This window comes from Polyodon spathula, chromosome 34 (assembly GCF_017654505.1).
Source record: "Polyodon spathula isolate WHYD16114869_AA chromosome 34, ASM1765450v1, whole genome shotgun sequence".
NCBI classification, from domain to species: Eukaryota; Metazoa; Chordata; class Actinopteri; order Acipenseriformes; family Polyodontidae; genus Polyodon; species Polyodon spathula.
Window position 1 is genome coordinate 6,037,775 of NC_054567.1, and position 16,255 is coordinate 6,054,029.

Sequence of the window (16,255 nt, forward strand, 5' to 3'; positions counted from 1 at the left end):
GTCAAACAAAGTGGCTGGCGTCAGGGTGCGGGGGCTGACCGAGATCTTTGAAATGACCTTACAATACATGCTTCTTCATTAGCTTTGTGCCAATAAAGAGCGGAGCTGTGCAACGGATCACTAGTTTTTCATTGTCCCGATTTTAGAAGTTGCATGCAAATCCTCAGGAAACAGGTTTTTTTTTTTTTTTTTTTTTAATGTAATATTAATGTAATTATCATCACTCAAGGAAAGCGTTTTGTTGAAGAACTTTGCCTTTGATTTACCAGAATGATGCTGATGCTTTCCAACACGATTGCTTGCATTCTGATTCTTGCAACAGCTGTCAGTGCAAATAACAAGGTAAGTCTGGTCTGTACTCCACGAGTTCAGCGCCGAGTTTTTTCCCAGCTAAAACATGGTCCTTACAGGTGTCTTGTTTTGTATAGTCTGTCTTATTATTTTTAGTAAAATGCCTCCTATGTCAATGCTTTATATTTGTAAGCGCGTTAAAGTTCTGCTTAAGTTTGTGCGACGTTTTGGGTTTATCCTTATATAAGGAAATTAAAATATAATCGTGTATGATAAAACATATCAACTGTTCAATTCGTATGAAGCAAACGTACGCTTTATACGCTGGGAAAAAAACATGTTTGTAAAATGTGTACAGACACTGGTTTGGCTTCAGTATGGGAATGAGCAATGCACACATTAATCCTATTCAAACTGACTATGGGTTTGCAGTCTAGGATTGCGGTCTAGTCACAGGGAATGTATAATTGATGGAGTGCTTAGGACAGGGCATGGTCCAGTGGTACAGCATGGGCCAGTGGTCGCTTTTATTGCATTGTGTTGATTAAACACCATACCTGACTTAAGCCATACTAATGGGGGATTTCAACTGTAGCACGAAGGATGAAATTAAATGGTGGAAATGACAAATGAAGTAACACGTCAATAGTATGCTTGATTTAGTCTTTTCAAATAACGAAGATGAATAACTAAAACAGAGGTCAGAGAACCACTTCAGACCACAACATGCTCATTTGAAGTGTTTTTTAAATTTGCGTAAGGTTTACAATTTTAGAAAAGCAAACTATGAAGGTATGAAACATGTAGATTGGAGTAAAATAGAGAAAACACAAAAACGTGTATTAGAGGCGCAAAACAATTTTATCCCTGTAGACAAATCTGTAAAACTAAATTGCCAAAAATGGTGTTAAAAAAAATATTCAGCGAAAAGCAATACCCAAGTGAATGAATTAGAAAGGCCAAGAGAGAAATATGTTTAAAACCAATTCCAAAATGTTTTTCCAATATTACAACAGCAAGAGAACATTCAAAGAGGAGATTAAATGCAGAGATACAAATGGCAAAATCGTAGAGGAAGAAAAAAAAATAGCAAATCTTTTCACAAGTTTTTACAAAGGAAGATACTGACAACATGCCCCACATGTCATCCAATCCAGTTTTAAATAACTTTAGCATAACTGAGGCAGAAGTGTTAAAGGGACTAGGAGCTCTTAAAATTGAGATCCTCCCAGTAGTACTCAAAGAAATGAAAGAAGTAATTTACAAACCGCTAACCAAGATCATGCATCTAACACAGGGGTTGTACCGACAGACTGGAAAATTGCAAACGTAATACCGATCCACAAAAAGGGAAACAAAACTATACAGACCAGTAAGCCTGACTTCTATTATATGCAAACTTATGGAAACTATAATAAGAGCCAAAATGGAAAATTACCTATATGGTAACAGTATACTGGGAGACAGTCAACATGGTTTTAGGAAAGGGAGATCGTGCCTAACTAACTTGCTTGATTTTTTTGAGGATGCAACATCGATAATGGATAATTGCAAAGCATATGACATGGTTTATTTAGATTTCCAGAAAGCTTTTGACAAAGTCCCGCAAAAAGATTAATTCTCAAACTGAACGCAGTTGGGATTCAAGGAAGCACATGTACATGGATTAGGGAGTGGTTAACATGTAGAAAACAGAAAGTACTGATTAGAGGAAAAACCTCAGAATGGAGTGTGGTAACCAGCGGTGTACCAAGGGATCAGTATTAGGTCCTCTGCTATTCCTAATCTACTTAATGATTTAGATTCTGGTATAGTAAGCAATTGTTAAATTTGCAGACGACACAAAAGTAGGAGGAGTGGCAAACACTGTTGCAGCAGCAAAGGTCATTCAAAATGATCTAGACAAGATTCAGAACTGGGCAGACACATGGCAAATGACATTTAATAGAGATAAGTGTAAGGTACTGCACGCAGGAAATAAAAATGTACATTATAAATATCATATGGGAGATACTGAAATTGGAGAAGGAATCTATGAAAAAGACCTAGGAGTTTTTGTTGACTCAGAAGATCTAGACAATGTGGGGAAGCTATAAAAAAGGCCATACATTGTGAAAAGTGTTGAATTTAAATCAAGGAAAGTAATGTTAAAACTGTACAATGCACTAGTAAGACATCATCTTGAATATTGTGTGCAGTTCTGGTATGCTATAAAAAAGATATTTGCTACAGAAAGAGTGGAAGAGCGACCAAAATTATTCCGGGCTTAAAAGGCATGCATATGCAGACAGGCTAATTCAGTCTTGAACAAAGAAGACTACGTGGCGACCTAATTCAAGCATTCAAAATTCTAAAAGGTATTGACAATGTCGACCCAAGGGACTTTTTCAGCCCTGAAAAAAGAAACAAGGACCAGGGGTCACAAATGGAGATTAGACAAAGGGGCATTCAGAACAGAAAATAGGAGACACTTTTTTTACACAGAGAATTGTGAGGGTTGGAATGGTTGAAGCTGACACCCTGGGATCCTTCAAGCAGCTGCTTGATGAGAACTGCATCAATAAGCTACTAACAACCAAACGAGCAAGATGGGCCGAATGGCCTCCTCTCGTTTGTAAACTTTCTTATGTTCTTATGTTCTTATGTATTATGAATACAGAAGTCACGTCAATGTATGCTACCTGTCAAATTGGCCTTCTTTGCGTACTGCCCATGCATGGATTTATTTTTCCTTGCAGACTGAAGACGTGTATCGAAAACCAATACCCAAGTGAATGAATACATGTTTTTAAACTTGCATTTTACTCCACATGTAACTAATTGGTTTTATATTAAACACAGACAGCTGCTGTTAACAAATGGTATAGTGTACTACAGTTGCATTTTTAAAAATAAAAAGCTAAAAAAATTGCACCTATCCTGACTGTACAATTTCATAATGAAGCACAGCGTTTCTGTAACCTCAAGTACACCTTTGCCCAGGTAGAGTACCCAGGTAGGATTGCCAGTGTGAACGGGCTCTAGATTCCACCTCCCTTAAATATAACTGGAGCCACTAATACGGCTCAAAGTGGAGATGAAAAAGTATATTTTGACCTTAGAGAAGCACTCATCACATTTTGGTACCAGCAACAAAGAATCTTCATGGTATGACATTTTAACAGAAGGTCAGCAATCATCACATTTTGGTACTTGCATACATATAACTGCAGAGGTATGATGTTTTGGCAATCCACACATCCGTCACATTTTGGAACCTTCATATATAGAACTGCCTTAAACTGTAATAAAAAATAACATTATCAAATATGATGTATTTTAGGCATCTATCAATTAGTAGACCTAGAACAATTACAAAATACTGTATTATATTTTCACACCAAGCAGGATTGGGTATAGGCCTATATGGGAACTGTGCTGATTTATTATTGTTGTTATTATTATTATTATTATTATTATTATTATTATTATTATTATTATTATTATTATTATTATTATTATTATTACAGATATTTGCAAGGTGTGAGTTCTGATACTGTTTGTCATGTTGCTGATATTGTTTGAAAGTATTGTTAATTATATTACATTATTTTAGTTCTACTATATCATTTTTAGAATATTTTGTCTATATAACCACCAATTGAATGGTTGGATTGTTTTAACTAAACCAAAAAATAAAATGTATAGCTATAGATGACTTTTAGTACAGGTATCATATTTTGACCAGGTGGGAAGTTTTGAGGTACCAAATTTTGATGGAGTAGCAAAAATGTACTTTACACTGTTACCCCTAAGAATATGTAAATATATAAATTGGACTGTAAATATTCAACCAGTATGCTGTTTGGGGTACAACTTTAGCTTAAATATACTTTCAGATTTGTGGTCTGTGTTAACTTGTATTATAATTGAACTGGAAGAGGGCAATTGCTTTAGCTGGACCACATTTGAGCTCTGCAGCTTTTGAACTTCGCTACAGTGAATCTAAAGCACAGAGAGTGCAAGTGTACAAGCATACAGGCACATCAAACAGTTCTACTGTTATTTATCAGGGTCAGTAGCGTGAGGACAGCTCACATTCAGAGTGGCTTTGAGGCAAGTGATTGGGGAGCAGGTGTCCAATCTATAAAGTAAACAGGGGCTTGGCTTTTCAATAGCCTCTCTGCAATTGAGTCAAAGAGACCCAAAGTAAAATAACCTGGTACCCCGTCAGATGACCTATTAATGAAGGCGAGGAACTCTTCTGCACAGTGGAATCAGATGACCTATTAATGAAGGAGAGGAACTCTTCTGCACAGTGGAATCAGATGACCTATTAATGAAGGAGAGGAACTCTTCTGCACAGTGGAATCAGATGACCTATTAATGAAGGAGAGGAACTCTTCTGCACAGTGGAATCAGATGACCTATTAATGAAGGAGAGGAACTCTTCTGCACAATGGAATCAGATGACCTATTAATGAAGGAGAGGAACTCTTCTGCACAGTGGAATCAGATGACCTATTAATGAAGGAGAGGAACTCTCCTGCACAATGGAATCAGAGGAACTATTAATGAAGGAGAGGAACTCTTCTGCACAGTGGAATCAGATGACCTATTAATGAAGGAGAGGAACTCTTCTGCACAGTGGAATCAGATGACCTATTAATGAAGGAGAGGAACTCTTCTGCACAATGGAATCAGATGACCTATTAATGAAGGAGAGGAACTCTTCTGCACAGTGGAATCAGAGGAACTATTAATGAAGGAGAGGAACTCTTCTGCACAATGGAATCAGAGGAACTATTAATGAAGGAGAGGAACTCTTCTGCACAGTCAAGTCAGATGTGGGTTGTTTATTTCACACATTTGCTTTTAACGAGAAACTGTCCTTAGCCTTGAAACACAGTTTCGCGACACACGTGCTGTTGTTAGCTAGTGAGGATTTTAAGAATGTAACCCTAATAAGACAAGCACAGATCAGACACATTTTCTTTAACTGGACAGTTCTATACCATTGCATTATTTACCAAAGGAATCCCATGTATACCCTGTTTTAAGTGCATTTGTAAGGGGCAGTGTTGTGTGATGCACTGCTGTTGTCGATCCGGAGTGACAAGGTTAAAAGGGATAGGTGGTTCTTTTGTGCAGAGCTAAAATACTCCTGGGGTGTGCGTGACAAACGGTCTGCAGCCAGCCTCAACCCATTTCCCTGGTCTGTCCTGCAATGCAATTCGTCTGTGTTAAATAGTATTGCTATAAAACCAATACAAAATCTAGAATCAGAAACTAACAGATTAATTGACAGCAGTCACAATACTGTGAATATTCTATCGATCTGCTTTTAATTGATTAATGAAGAGATAATGAATCTGTTGGCTGCCAGATAGTTTAAATAGCTACTCTATTGACTAATCTAATTGCTGTGCTATGTTAATTATTGTCGCAGTGCTTTAATTTTTGTGCAGTTTTTGCAATGTGCACTTGCAAATGATTACGCTCATAGCCGTATACAAATGTTCACATCAGACCTAACAAGCAGTCCCCAAGTTGCAGGAGTCCCAGGCTGTCCCAGAAATATCTGAACATTTATACAAGAAGACATATACAGTGTGTGCTGCAAGCTTCCACACAGAAAAATAAAAACATTTTTTAAATGTAGAAAATACACAAATGAGAAAATGTAGAAAATACACAAATGAAAGCAGCAGTAAAAACAGTCAGTGTTGTAAACATGGAACAGGTAATAGTTAATCAAAAAACACTTGCTCTTAAAGTTTTCTTATAAATTGTCTTCATTTTCATGAACATATCTGCAATCAATAATATAAGGTGATCACTTTTGCTTGTGGTGTTCTGACTGTCTTTAATGGTGTGCTGTTATTGTCATGCATGTTTGAAAGTGTGCTTCAGCGTTTGGCTTAAAAACATGCATGAGAAGACAGTCCTAGACACAGCTGAAATGCAGATTATCCCATTACAAATGAACATGATGCCTATAACAAAAGGGACAGTTTTATATATTTTTTAGGCTGAATCATGTTTCTGATTTATAATTTTCACTATGAATAAGCAGAAGGACTCACCTTTAAATTAAACTAAAAAGAATGGACCATAGATTTTAGTAATACAGTAGAGTAATACTGTAGTGAGAGTAGTCTAGACTATACTGCCCACAGGCAGTGACTCTAGTACAGTAATACTGTAGTGAGAGTAGTCTAGACTATACTGCACACAGGCTGCTTGCTTAATTGTGTAGCGCAGCACTACACATTATTTACCAATACTTTAAAAACACCTACTAAAATTACAAGGGCTTTTAAGCATTTATTACAAATAAATGGGTTCTTTCACTTTTGATTTAAAATGCTGTAAATTACACTTTGGATTAATAAACTTTGCCAGTTGCCCCCATACTATATTCCTTGACTACTGTAGTCCATTATATACCTAGTGCAGCAGCTGCTTGTCCAAGTTAGAATCCACCATCTTTCTTATTGCAGATCAATATCTGTTGGTGGGGTATGGGCTCAACAACTGTTACACAATGCAGTTCTTTCCCAAACAGCTGTGTGCATGTTTTGTGTGGACTGTACTGTATAGAGAGACAGCTGGTTAATCTTATAATGTACTGATACCCAGAAACTAGAAGGGGTTAAAGGGCTGCTCTGTCTGGAAGATGGAATGCATTCAGTCCATTAGCAGAGGTCAGATGGTACACAGAAGTGCGGTCGATATTGGAATGGCCTCTGTGTTGTTTTAGTCTTTGATTGAACTGAACAGGCTATAAACTAAATTAGCTTTTTGTAATTGTCTGTATTTTCACCAGTGAGTTTAGTTCAAATCGCAGTAATCCACATCAGGTAGACTTTTCAAATTATGTATTTATTTATTTATTAAATCACCTAGCTTCCAAAACTAACAATCACACCAAATCCATTATTTACAGCCATTTATATTATTAATATTATTATTATTGTTATTATTATTATTATTTCATCAGAATTCATAAAGCATTTTTTTTTCTCATAACACTAAATAACAAATGGGTCATTAATAAATATTACATTCCTTCAAATGCATAACCCAGCCCTTTATCAGCAAGGTCACCCTGTTACACGCAGGGTTTCAGAGAAAGCACAGTGGGTTTCAGGTTTATTTTATTTGTGAAGGTTGTCAAAAAAGTGGTACGGTTTCCAGAATATTTTATGAAATAAAAAAAGAAAATTATTTTATTTTACCATTCTTTAACCAAGCCCCTTAACTGGATTGCCTGTTGATCTGCACCGGTTTGTTCAGCCTGGGTAGTATAGGTGGGTACGTGGAGATGTGAATGAGACCTACAACTGCGATTTATTGCCAAGGATTGTACCCCAGTTTTCTCCCCAATTTGAAATCACCAACTGTTTTTTTTTTATTAATCCCGGTTCACCGCTGCAAGGCTCTGGCGACTCGGGAACAGCGGCCGACACACGCGTCCTCTGAAACGTGTCCCTGCTTGGCCGTCTTTTCACACTGCGGATCCACAGCGAAGCCACCACACCTATAGAGCCGGAGGACACCACAGATCTGAATGGCTACACTGCAGACCTGCAGACCCCCTATCAGCCACGGGTTGCTTGTGTGTGTTGCTTTGTTTCTGCTCTTGACCACTGAATCCGATGTCTCTGAGAAGCCAGACAAGCCACCTCCACTGGGTAAACATGGACATCCACTTCAGCAGCTAGTTGAGTGTACCGAAGTTTCTTCCTTTCTTACCTCTGCCTCATCCACAGCATCCTCCCATTGCACTGTTAACACTAGAACCGCTGAGATTCCGGGATAGAACCGCCGCTCCCACAAAATGTGCGGTTCCATTTTAAAATGGCTTTGATATGAAAATGAAAAACAATCGTATACCACTTAATATTTTTATTTACGAACATCATACATAACATTTTCAGAGCAGAAACTCCGTATTTACATTGAAAATTAAACTTTGTTCTTATTTTTTTCAAAAAAAAACTCATGTTCATAAACATGAAACACTCTAATGAAATACTTTACGCAATACACTTCTGTGTAAACAGGTGTAAAAAGCTGTGTGCACATATAACATTATAAAACATTTATAACTGTGATAGCTATAAAAATAGCATAAAACAAAAATATAACAACTTCTACAACACGAAAGTGCTTTGAGTGAAACAGAGTTCAAAGGCTGTTCAGAGTTCTACTCCAGCTTTCTCAGTACAATCTACGCAGAAAACACGCTTTTCAACTGTACCAGTGCATTTGCCACAGACTGCCTTTTCACAACGGGCGCAGACATCAAAAGTTCAGTTTTTATGGCATTTAGCAACCTGGCATTGTCTTTTATTCCGTGTGCCAGTGGGCGCAGTGCTGGCTGAAGGTTGAGGGGCATTTGCCAGCCGGCTTTCGTGTCTCTTATCAAAATGTTTCTGCTGTAGCTCCAGGGCTAGCTGCAAAATGAAGTCCCTCCGCGCGATTGTGTTGTCGGTGCTCTCCTCGTACAAAACCAAAGCGCTGATGGCTGCCAGGTCCAAAACATTATAAAAAATAGCCACAGGCCTCCTGTGAGTACCACCTTTGACAGAATACAGCCGTGCCATTTGATCCAGTATATCAACACCGTACTTCGTTGCATTGTAAAATGGAACAGTCTCTCTTGGCCTGGGAAATGGCGTTTACACACCTCATCCTCTCCTCCTGCTTTTGCACCTTGTTGACTACCAGCTTCCTCCATTGAGCTCGGATTGCTTTGTGTTAAGTGGGAGGAATTATATCATTCTTTTCAGTGACTTGGACAGTGATTCAAGTTTTCAATACTAGTATTAAATCGTTCTTCACTTTAGTAGTAAGGTATTTTAAACATGGATTTAGTTTACCTTTTTTCAAGTTTATCCATCCATTTAAACTCATTTATAAATGAGTTAAAATGATACAATTTAAGGGAGATACATTTCTGGCAAATGCCTTCATTCTGAATGATTTTACATTGCTTATTTCTCAGTGTTTCTGTGATGTGTAAGTATTCACAAGGATCATCTAAGTGACTGCTTCAGCTCTCCCTCTCATAGGGGCACACGCCAGTATTCACACAGGAAGAAATGGGAAGACAAACTGACGTTTGTTCTAGTAACTGATATTCTTGAGACTGATACAGTTGATCATGTTTCTATGTTAATGATGCATACATTCAAATACACATTGGCATTAACAGTGGAAGTTAGGGCTGCTTTGCTTCATGTTTTGGTGGCAGCAGCTGGCAGCAATATTTCCAGTATAAGCAAATTTCAAAAAGCACTGAATGAAGTACAGATAAAGTGGGTCCATGGCAGTGTGCCCCACCCAAGTGTGTATTTTGTGTTATGTATTCCATGTAGTGTGTTAATGTTAGTGTATAGGTGTTGGTGCGCGGGATATAAATGGTCTGGGTAGCACGAGTGATTTAAAATATAATTTTACTTAGACATGAGGATGGCACAATCACTTCACATGCAGATTAAAAGGGGTATTTGTATGTGAGCACAAGGAAGTGCACAAATTAGTTCATGTGCAGATGTACCGAGATTCCAAATTGAATGACTGATTAGCAATCGAGTCTCAGTACACCTGCATAAAAGATTCAGTGTTTCACGCACTCAGGGGTGGGTGTTCAGTGAGTAGAGAATGGGAGAGAGAAGGAGAAAAAAAAAAAAAGTAAAATAATAATTAATAACAATTGCTGTTTCGTGCTGGAAGGACCAGCACTGTACTTGTTTGTTATTCCACTGTTTGTTTAAGTGTTAGTCTGTTTTGTTTGTCTGTTTATTTTGGCCTCAAGTGCCTTGTGCTGTTTTTGCTTAAATCTTTTATTTGTTTCATTCATTAAACACACTGAGCCATTGCGTCTCAATTTCACCCACCAGTACTGCCTGTCTGGGTGTTCCTTTCTGGACTGACGTCACCCCTACGGCCAGCCAGTTCACAGAGACACAGGATGTAGTTTTCATTCAATTGCACACTCATGTTGGACTTTTAGAAATATGTGACATAATCACCTTCAATGGAAAGGCATTGTCTTTATAGAATGACTATTGCATGCTGAGATACGCGTTCATTTTCTCATGTAGAGCATGATGTGAATACAGGACACGTGGTAGGTAAGCAGTAACACATGACAGGGTATGCTGTTATCATGTAATATACCAGCAGTGTGGTGAGATGAAGGCTTGCCCAGTAAATGTTACAAAGCTTTACAGACCACTGGTATTTCCACAGGTGTATTAACATATAAGCACATTTTCAACTGGATTCAATATATTCCCAGTACTTGATTCATGAGAGAGCAAGTCCTGTTTAAACACTGGATACTTCATTGGGGTGATTTGCAGTTTGACCTTGTCTGGATAAACATGCTTGTCTTGTTTGGACTTTAGAACACCTAGTTGGAATTCAGTGCCCCAAGAATATTTGCTTAGCAGTATCTGGATAAATAGGTCTTCCAGTTCAAACAGATAAGAACCAGTCACTGAGCAGCATCTCAAGTTTCATTTTTACAGAATTTCCATAAAGAATACTGTGTAGTGTACCTGATGCAGGTGGACATGCTGACGGTACTAAACGTGGAGATTAAAAACTGAACACTATTTATGCAGGCTTTCATATTTGTCAGCTCACATAGCAACATTTTAATATCCATTTGTTATTTGTAGCCTCATGTAGGATAAGGAATACACTTCACTGTCTGAAATGTTATAAAAACTCTTCTGCATAGCATGGCATGTTATATCAAGGTCATGGCTCTAATTAAGGTTCCTCTCGCAGGAGTTTTAGTTTTGATCTGTATCAGTACTAGTGCTACAGATCCCCAACATCTCAGCTTGATACAGACAGCTTGAGTGCTTTATTTCCAAGCAAACAGATTGCATGGACAGTGGTTAGAGGCTTGAGTGCACTACTGAACAGTGACTACATGTCTGTGGTGCTTCTGCCACACCATGGAAAACAAAGCACACCCATTCATTCATATTCCCCACTTTTACTATTAAATGCAAGTCTAGGGAGGTGTATTAGCCAGTGATTGAGTGATCCTCAGAGAAAGGATGCACTTGGATAGCAAAAGGCCTTGGTGTGTCTCCATAACTCATGTCACCATGGACATATGTTGGGTGAAGGGAGGAGCCAGGCTATTACTAGAAGATATATTTATGAGGATACGTGACAACAAGCAGTCTTTTGGTGCATATTTGTGTATAGCTTTGGTAATAGTACCATTTTTTGCATTAAGTTCTGTCATGTCGGGTTACCTTCAGTAGTGTGCCGTAGTTTTAGAAATACCACAAGAGACTTTAAATGGATCAGTGTTTAGTGTTTCCAGCTGTAACATTTGTGACACTTGTGAGTGTTTGGTTTTGAGTTTGATTTTATTGGACTTGCCCCGCTATACATAAGCTTGTCAGCCTACATTGATCAAGGTAAAATGTAAAATCCCCCTTGTTTATTGGATATTGAAAAAGATGCCTTATTGAAACATGTCTCCTGGACTGAGGGGTCAATCTTATCAATCTGTACCCTGACAAGCCACAGCTGGATTTTATTTGAACATATTTACTGCACTCGAGAAACACTCTGCCCCTGGCAGTCCCAGGATTACCTCTAAAAACATGTGACTGCTATCCCCAGGACTGTGAAATGATCCAATCCAGCTGCAGACAAATCATTCAATAAGGCATCTTTAGGTCGGGGCTCATTAAATCATTCCTCAGTTTTCTTTAGTTTATTTAAGAAAATAATACATTTTCAATGTTGCCTGCTTCAAGCCAAGATCTTATGTGTCTTGATTTGCTCAAATTTAACATAAGAGTAACAGTAAAGAGAATGAGACCCAATCTGTACCTTATTGCATGTAATCAGTGTGAGCAGTCTGAGTCTGTGGGGTAAACTCTATCTTATTGCACGTAATCAGATCTGAGTTTGTGGGGTAAGCTCTATCTTCTTGCATGTAATCAGTGTAATCAGGTCTGAACCTGCAGAGTAAGTATAATCTGCTGTGACTGAGTGCCCTGCCCCTGTGCGTATTTTGTGTTTTATGTTGTGTGCTATTGTTGGTGTATATTTATTGGTACACAGGGTGTAAATGGGACATGTAGAAGAGGTATTTGGGCAGGGGAGTGAACAATCGCTTCACGTGCAGACTGTGCCGAGATTCAGTTGAATGATTGATTAGCAATTGAGTCACAGTACAGCTGCATAAAAGATTCAGTGTTTCATACACGCAGGGTTGGGTGTTCAGAGTGGAGAATGGGAGAGAGGAGGAGATAGAAATATACAATTATCAATTGCTACGTGTGCTGGTTCTACACCAGCCCCAACTTGTTATAGGTCAGTGTTTGTTTGTCTATTTCTTTTGGCCAACATGCTTTTTGATTTGTAAAGTGTGTTCTGTGTTTAAACCATTTATTTATAATAAACTGGTGCAACAGCGCACTCACTCACCAAACTGTGTCCTGTCTCTTCTGACCACCTGAGCTATCCGTGACATGTGCATATAGTTTACACATCTGCTGGGTCTGTAGCATCCTCCCTTTCATAGATCACAATGTATCTGCCCTATCTAGGACAAGCCTTAAGTGTCTGGGTAGACACAGAATTATTTCTGCATTACAGCACTTCCTCGTAAAAGCCTCCTTGAGGGATCCAGCTTTTAAGCAGTCAGTCAAAACCTGCAAGTCTAAATCAAATTTCCTGCTATTGAAAAGAGCCTACAACTGAGAAAAAATAAGAAGGGGTGCAATGTTTGAAATGAAAACCCCCACTTTGTTATTGAAACGGGGCGTGTGTTGTTTAAGAGAGATTGAAGTGTTGTGGGGATATGAAACGGGGGCATGTTTATGAGTCTGACGTCGTATAGTGGGGATATGAAAAGGGGCGTGTGTTTACGATTCTGAAGTAGTATCATGGGGATATGAAACGGGGCGTGTGTTTACGATTCTGAAGTAGTATCCTGGGGATATGAAACGGGGCGTGTGTTTACGATTCTGAAGTAGTATCATGGGGATATGAAACGGGGCGTGTGTTTACGATTCTGAAGTAGTATCCTGTATCCTGAAGTGTATCATGGGATATGAAACGGGGCGTGTGTTTACGATTCTGACGTCGTATCCTGGGGATATGAAAAGGGGCGTGTGTTTACGAGTCTGACATCGTATCCTGGGGATATGAAAAGGGGCGTGTGTTTACGATTCTGAAGTAGTATCCTGGGGATATGAAAAGGGGCGTGTGTTTACGATTCTGAAGTAGTATCCTGGGGATATGAAACGGGGCGTGTGTTTACGATTCTGAAGTAGTATCCTGGGGATATGAAACGGGGCGTGTGTTTACGATTCTGAAGTAGTATCCTGGGGATATGAAAAGGGGCGTGTGTTTACGATTCTGAAGTAGTATCCTGGGGATATGAAACGGGGCGTGTGTTTACGATTCTGAAGTAGTATCATGTGGATATGAAACGGGGCGTGTGTTTACGATTCTGAAGTAGTATCCTGGGGATATGAAACGGGGCGTGTGTTTACGATTCTGAAGTAGTATCCTGGGGATATGAAAAGGGGCGTGTGTTTACGATTCTGAAGTAGTATCCTGGGGATATGAAAAGGGGCGTGTGTTTACGATTCTGAAGTCGTATCCTGGGGATATGAAAAGGGGCGTGTGTTTACGATTCTGAAGTAGTATCCTGGGGATATGAAACGGGGCGTGTGTTTACGATTCTGAAGTAGTATCCTGGGGATATGAAACGGGGCGTGTGTTTACGATTCTGAAGTAGTATCCTGGGGATATGAAACGGGGCGTGTGTTTACGATTCTGACGTCGTATCCTGGGGATATGAAAAGGGGCGTGTGTTTACGATTCTGACGTCGTATCCTGGGGATATGAAAAGGGGCGTGTGTTTACGAGTCTGACGTCGTATCCTGGGGATATGAAAAGGGGCGTGTGTTTACGATTCTGAAGTAGTATCATGTGGATATGAAACGGGGCGTGTGTTTACGATTCTGACGTCGTATCCTGGGGATATGAAAAGGGGCGTGTGTTTACGAGTCTGACGTCGTATCCTGGGGATATGAAAAGGGGCGTGTGTTTACGAGTCTGAAGTAGTATCCTGGGGATATGAAACGGGGCGTGTGTTTACGAGTCTGAAGTAGTATCCTGGGGATATGAAACGGGGCGTGTGTTTACGATTCTGAAGTAGTATCCTGGGGATATGAAAAGGGACGTAATAAAACCTTACTGACAACTAAAAATAAAGAGAAATCAGTAACTGCTTACTTACCTTCCATTCTTAACTTCCATTCTTACCTTCCATTCTTTCAGTCTGCTGCTGGTGTCTTCACCGCCTCCCGCCATCATTTCCCCGGGGTGGGAAAGGACAGGATGAAACAGGGACATTTTTGTTGAGCGTTTGTTTGATGTTTGGAGGATTGCTATCTGTATTGTGATGTATCACACACACACACACACACACACACACACACACACACACGCACACACACACACTCACTATGGTTATACGCAATCAGAGCAACAAGGAAGAGAGTATTATAAAGATGGGTTTGGGCATCCGCTAGCCCTGTTGAAAATACATTCACACTGTAAAATAATGTCACAGCGCCATCTGCAGGATATTGTAAAAGAGGAGGGAGCTGGTTTCCTTCTATTCAAATGCTGGTACTCACACTTGCCTTCCTTATTTGTGTTTATTTATATTATATTCTGGTGATTGGCTGATCAAATGAATGTTAGAGTACTGTTTATTCAGTTTGTATTGGTGAGGGTCACAAAACAGTGTGTATTCCTGCATGACTGTTCCTTTGAACACATAAATTGGATGCATCTGCACTGTGGGCGGGGTTAACAGGCTTAGAAAAGGGGCTGCTGTCTCGCTGCAGGCAGCGCTAGCCGGGAGATCAAAGGGTGCAGCGCAGAGCTAGACTGTCAAGCTCCCTAAAGCTTGCTAATTAAGTGCTGGGGAATGGGAACGCATACGCTACCCACTTTAACAGGAAATCACTAATGTTTCATTATTATTTGTTTTGTTTTTTGAACTGCTGATAAATAAATAACCATTTACAACTACAACGTTGGCTTTCTTCTTCTTGTCATTGTGGGGACCCTGTGGTACCGCTCTGCTCAGTGAGGGGGCCCTGTGACAGAAACACAGTGATGGAAGCAGACAGTCTTGATGGAAAGTTTCAGTAAAGCTGCTAACAATCTCCCAAGAGGAATCTGTTTTATTCAACTCAAGCTTCCTGTTTCCTGCTCACATCATGCTTCCTTTTGGGAACTGAACCCATGCCTTCTGGCTCCCAATCACTAGAGCTTCCTGCTAAAGCACCAACGCCCTCAGCCTAATGATACACCCTCCTGTTTACACAGCTAGCTGCTCAGGGCATTTCGAAAGAAGACGCCCAGCTGCAGTAAATAAAGGATACTAACCTAGAGAGAAGGGCTAAGCAAGGTTTTACTGTCGAGTTCCTGATCTCTTAACAGCACTAGGATTATCACTGACCCCACTTCTCTTTTGGATCTTAGCGTGTATTTTATACAGATGTACATTTTTCAAAGACAACACAATAGAAGTAAAAGCTGCTTCCTGGTGTGAAATAACATGCTGTGCTATAGCTGCAATCAGGCCATGGGAGACACCAGGAAGAAATAGTTTGATTACATTTTTTTTATAAGCAGTGGTTCCCAACCTTTTCAATGTAGGGACCACCTTGGTGTTTGGATTTTTCCCACTGATCACTTTACATATTTTCACAACAGCATTTTAAAGTAAACTATTTATATAATGTGTCTAACTTAATGAGATCCCTGAAGTCTTTGCTGCCAGGTCAATAAGGAATATTGTCATTGAAAGATGCGGATGGCAAAGTTCCTGTTTTTTGTTTACATTTTTTTTTTTTTCACTGAATGCTTTTTATATAAATGGCGTCTCAATGTTGCAGGCTTG

The 16,255-nt window shown here is 39.4% G+C and overlaps 1 protein-coding gene across 1 annotated transcript in view; it reads left to right on the forward strand.

Annotated features, from left to right (window-relative positions):
- The first annotated feature begins 211 nt into the window (after positions 1-211).
- Positions 212-16,255, forward strand: part of LOC121303629 (olfactomedin-like protein 2A) — a 64,353-nt gene continuing 48,309 nt past the window's right edge. Inside the window, exon 1 of the mRNA XM_041234431.1 lies at positions 212-342. Coding sequence (XP_041090365.1) covers positions 271-342 — 72 coding nt within the window. The 5' untranslated portion in view covers positions 212-270. The remainder of the gene's footprint in view (positions 343-16,255) is intronic.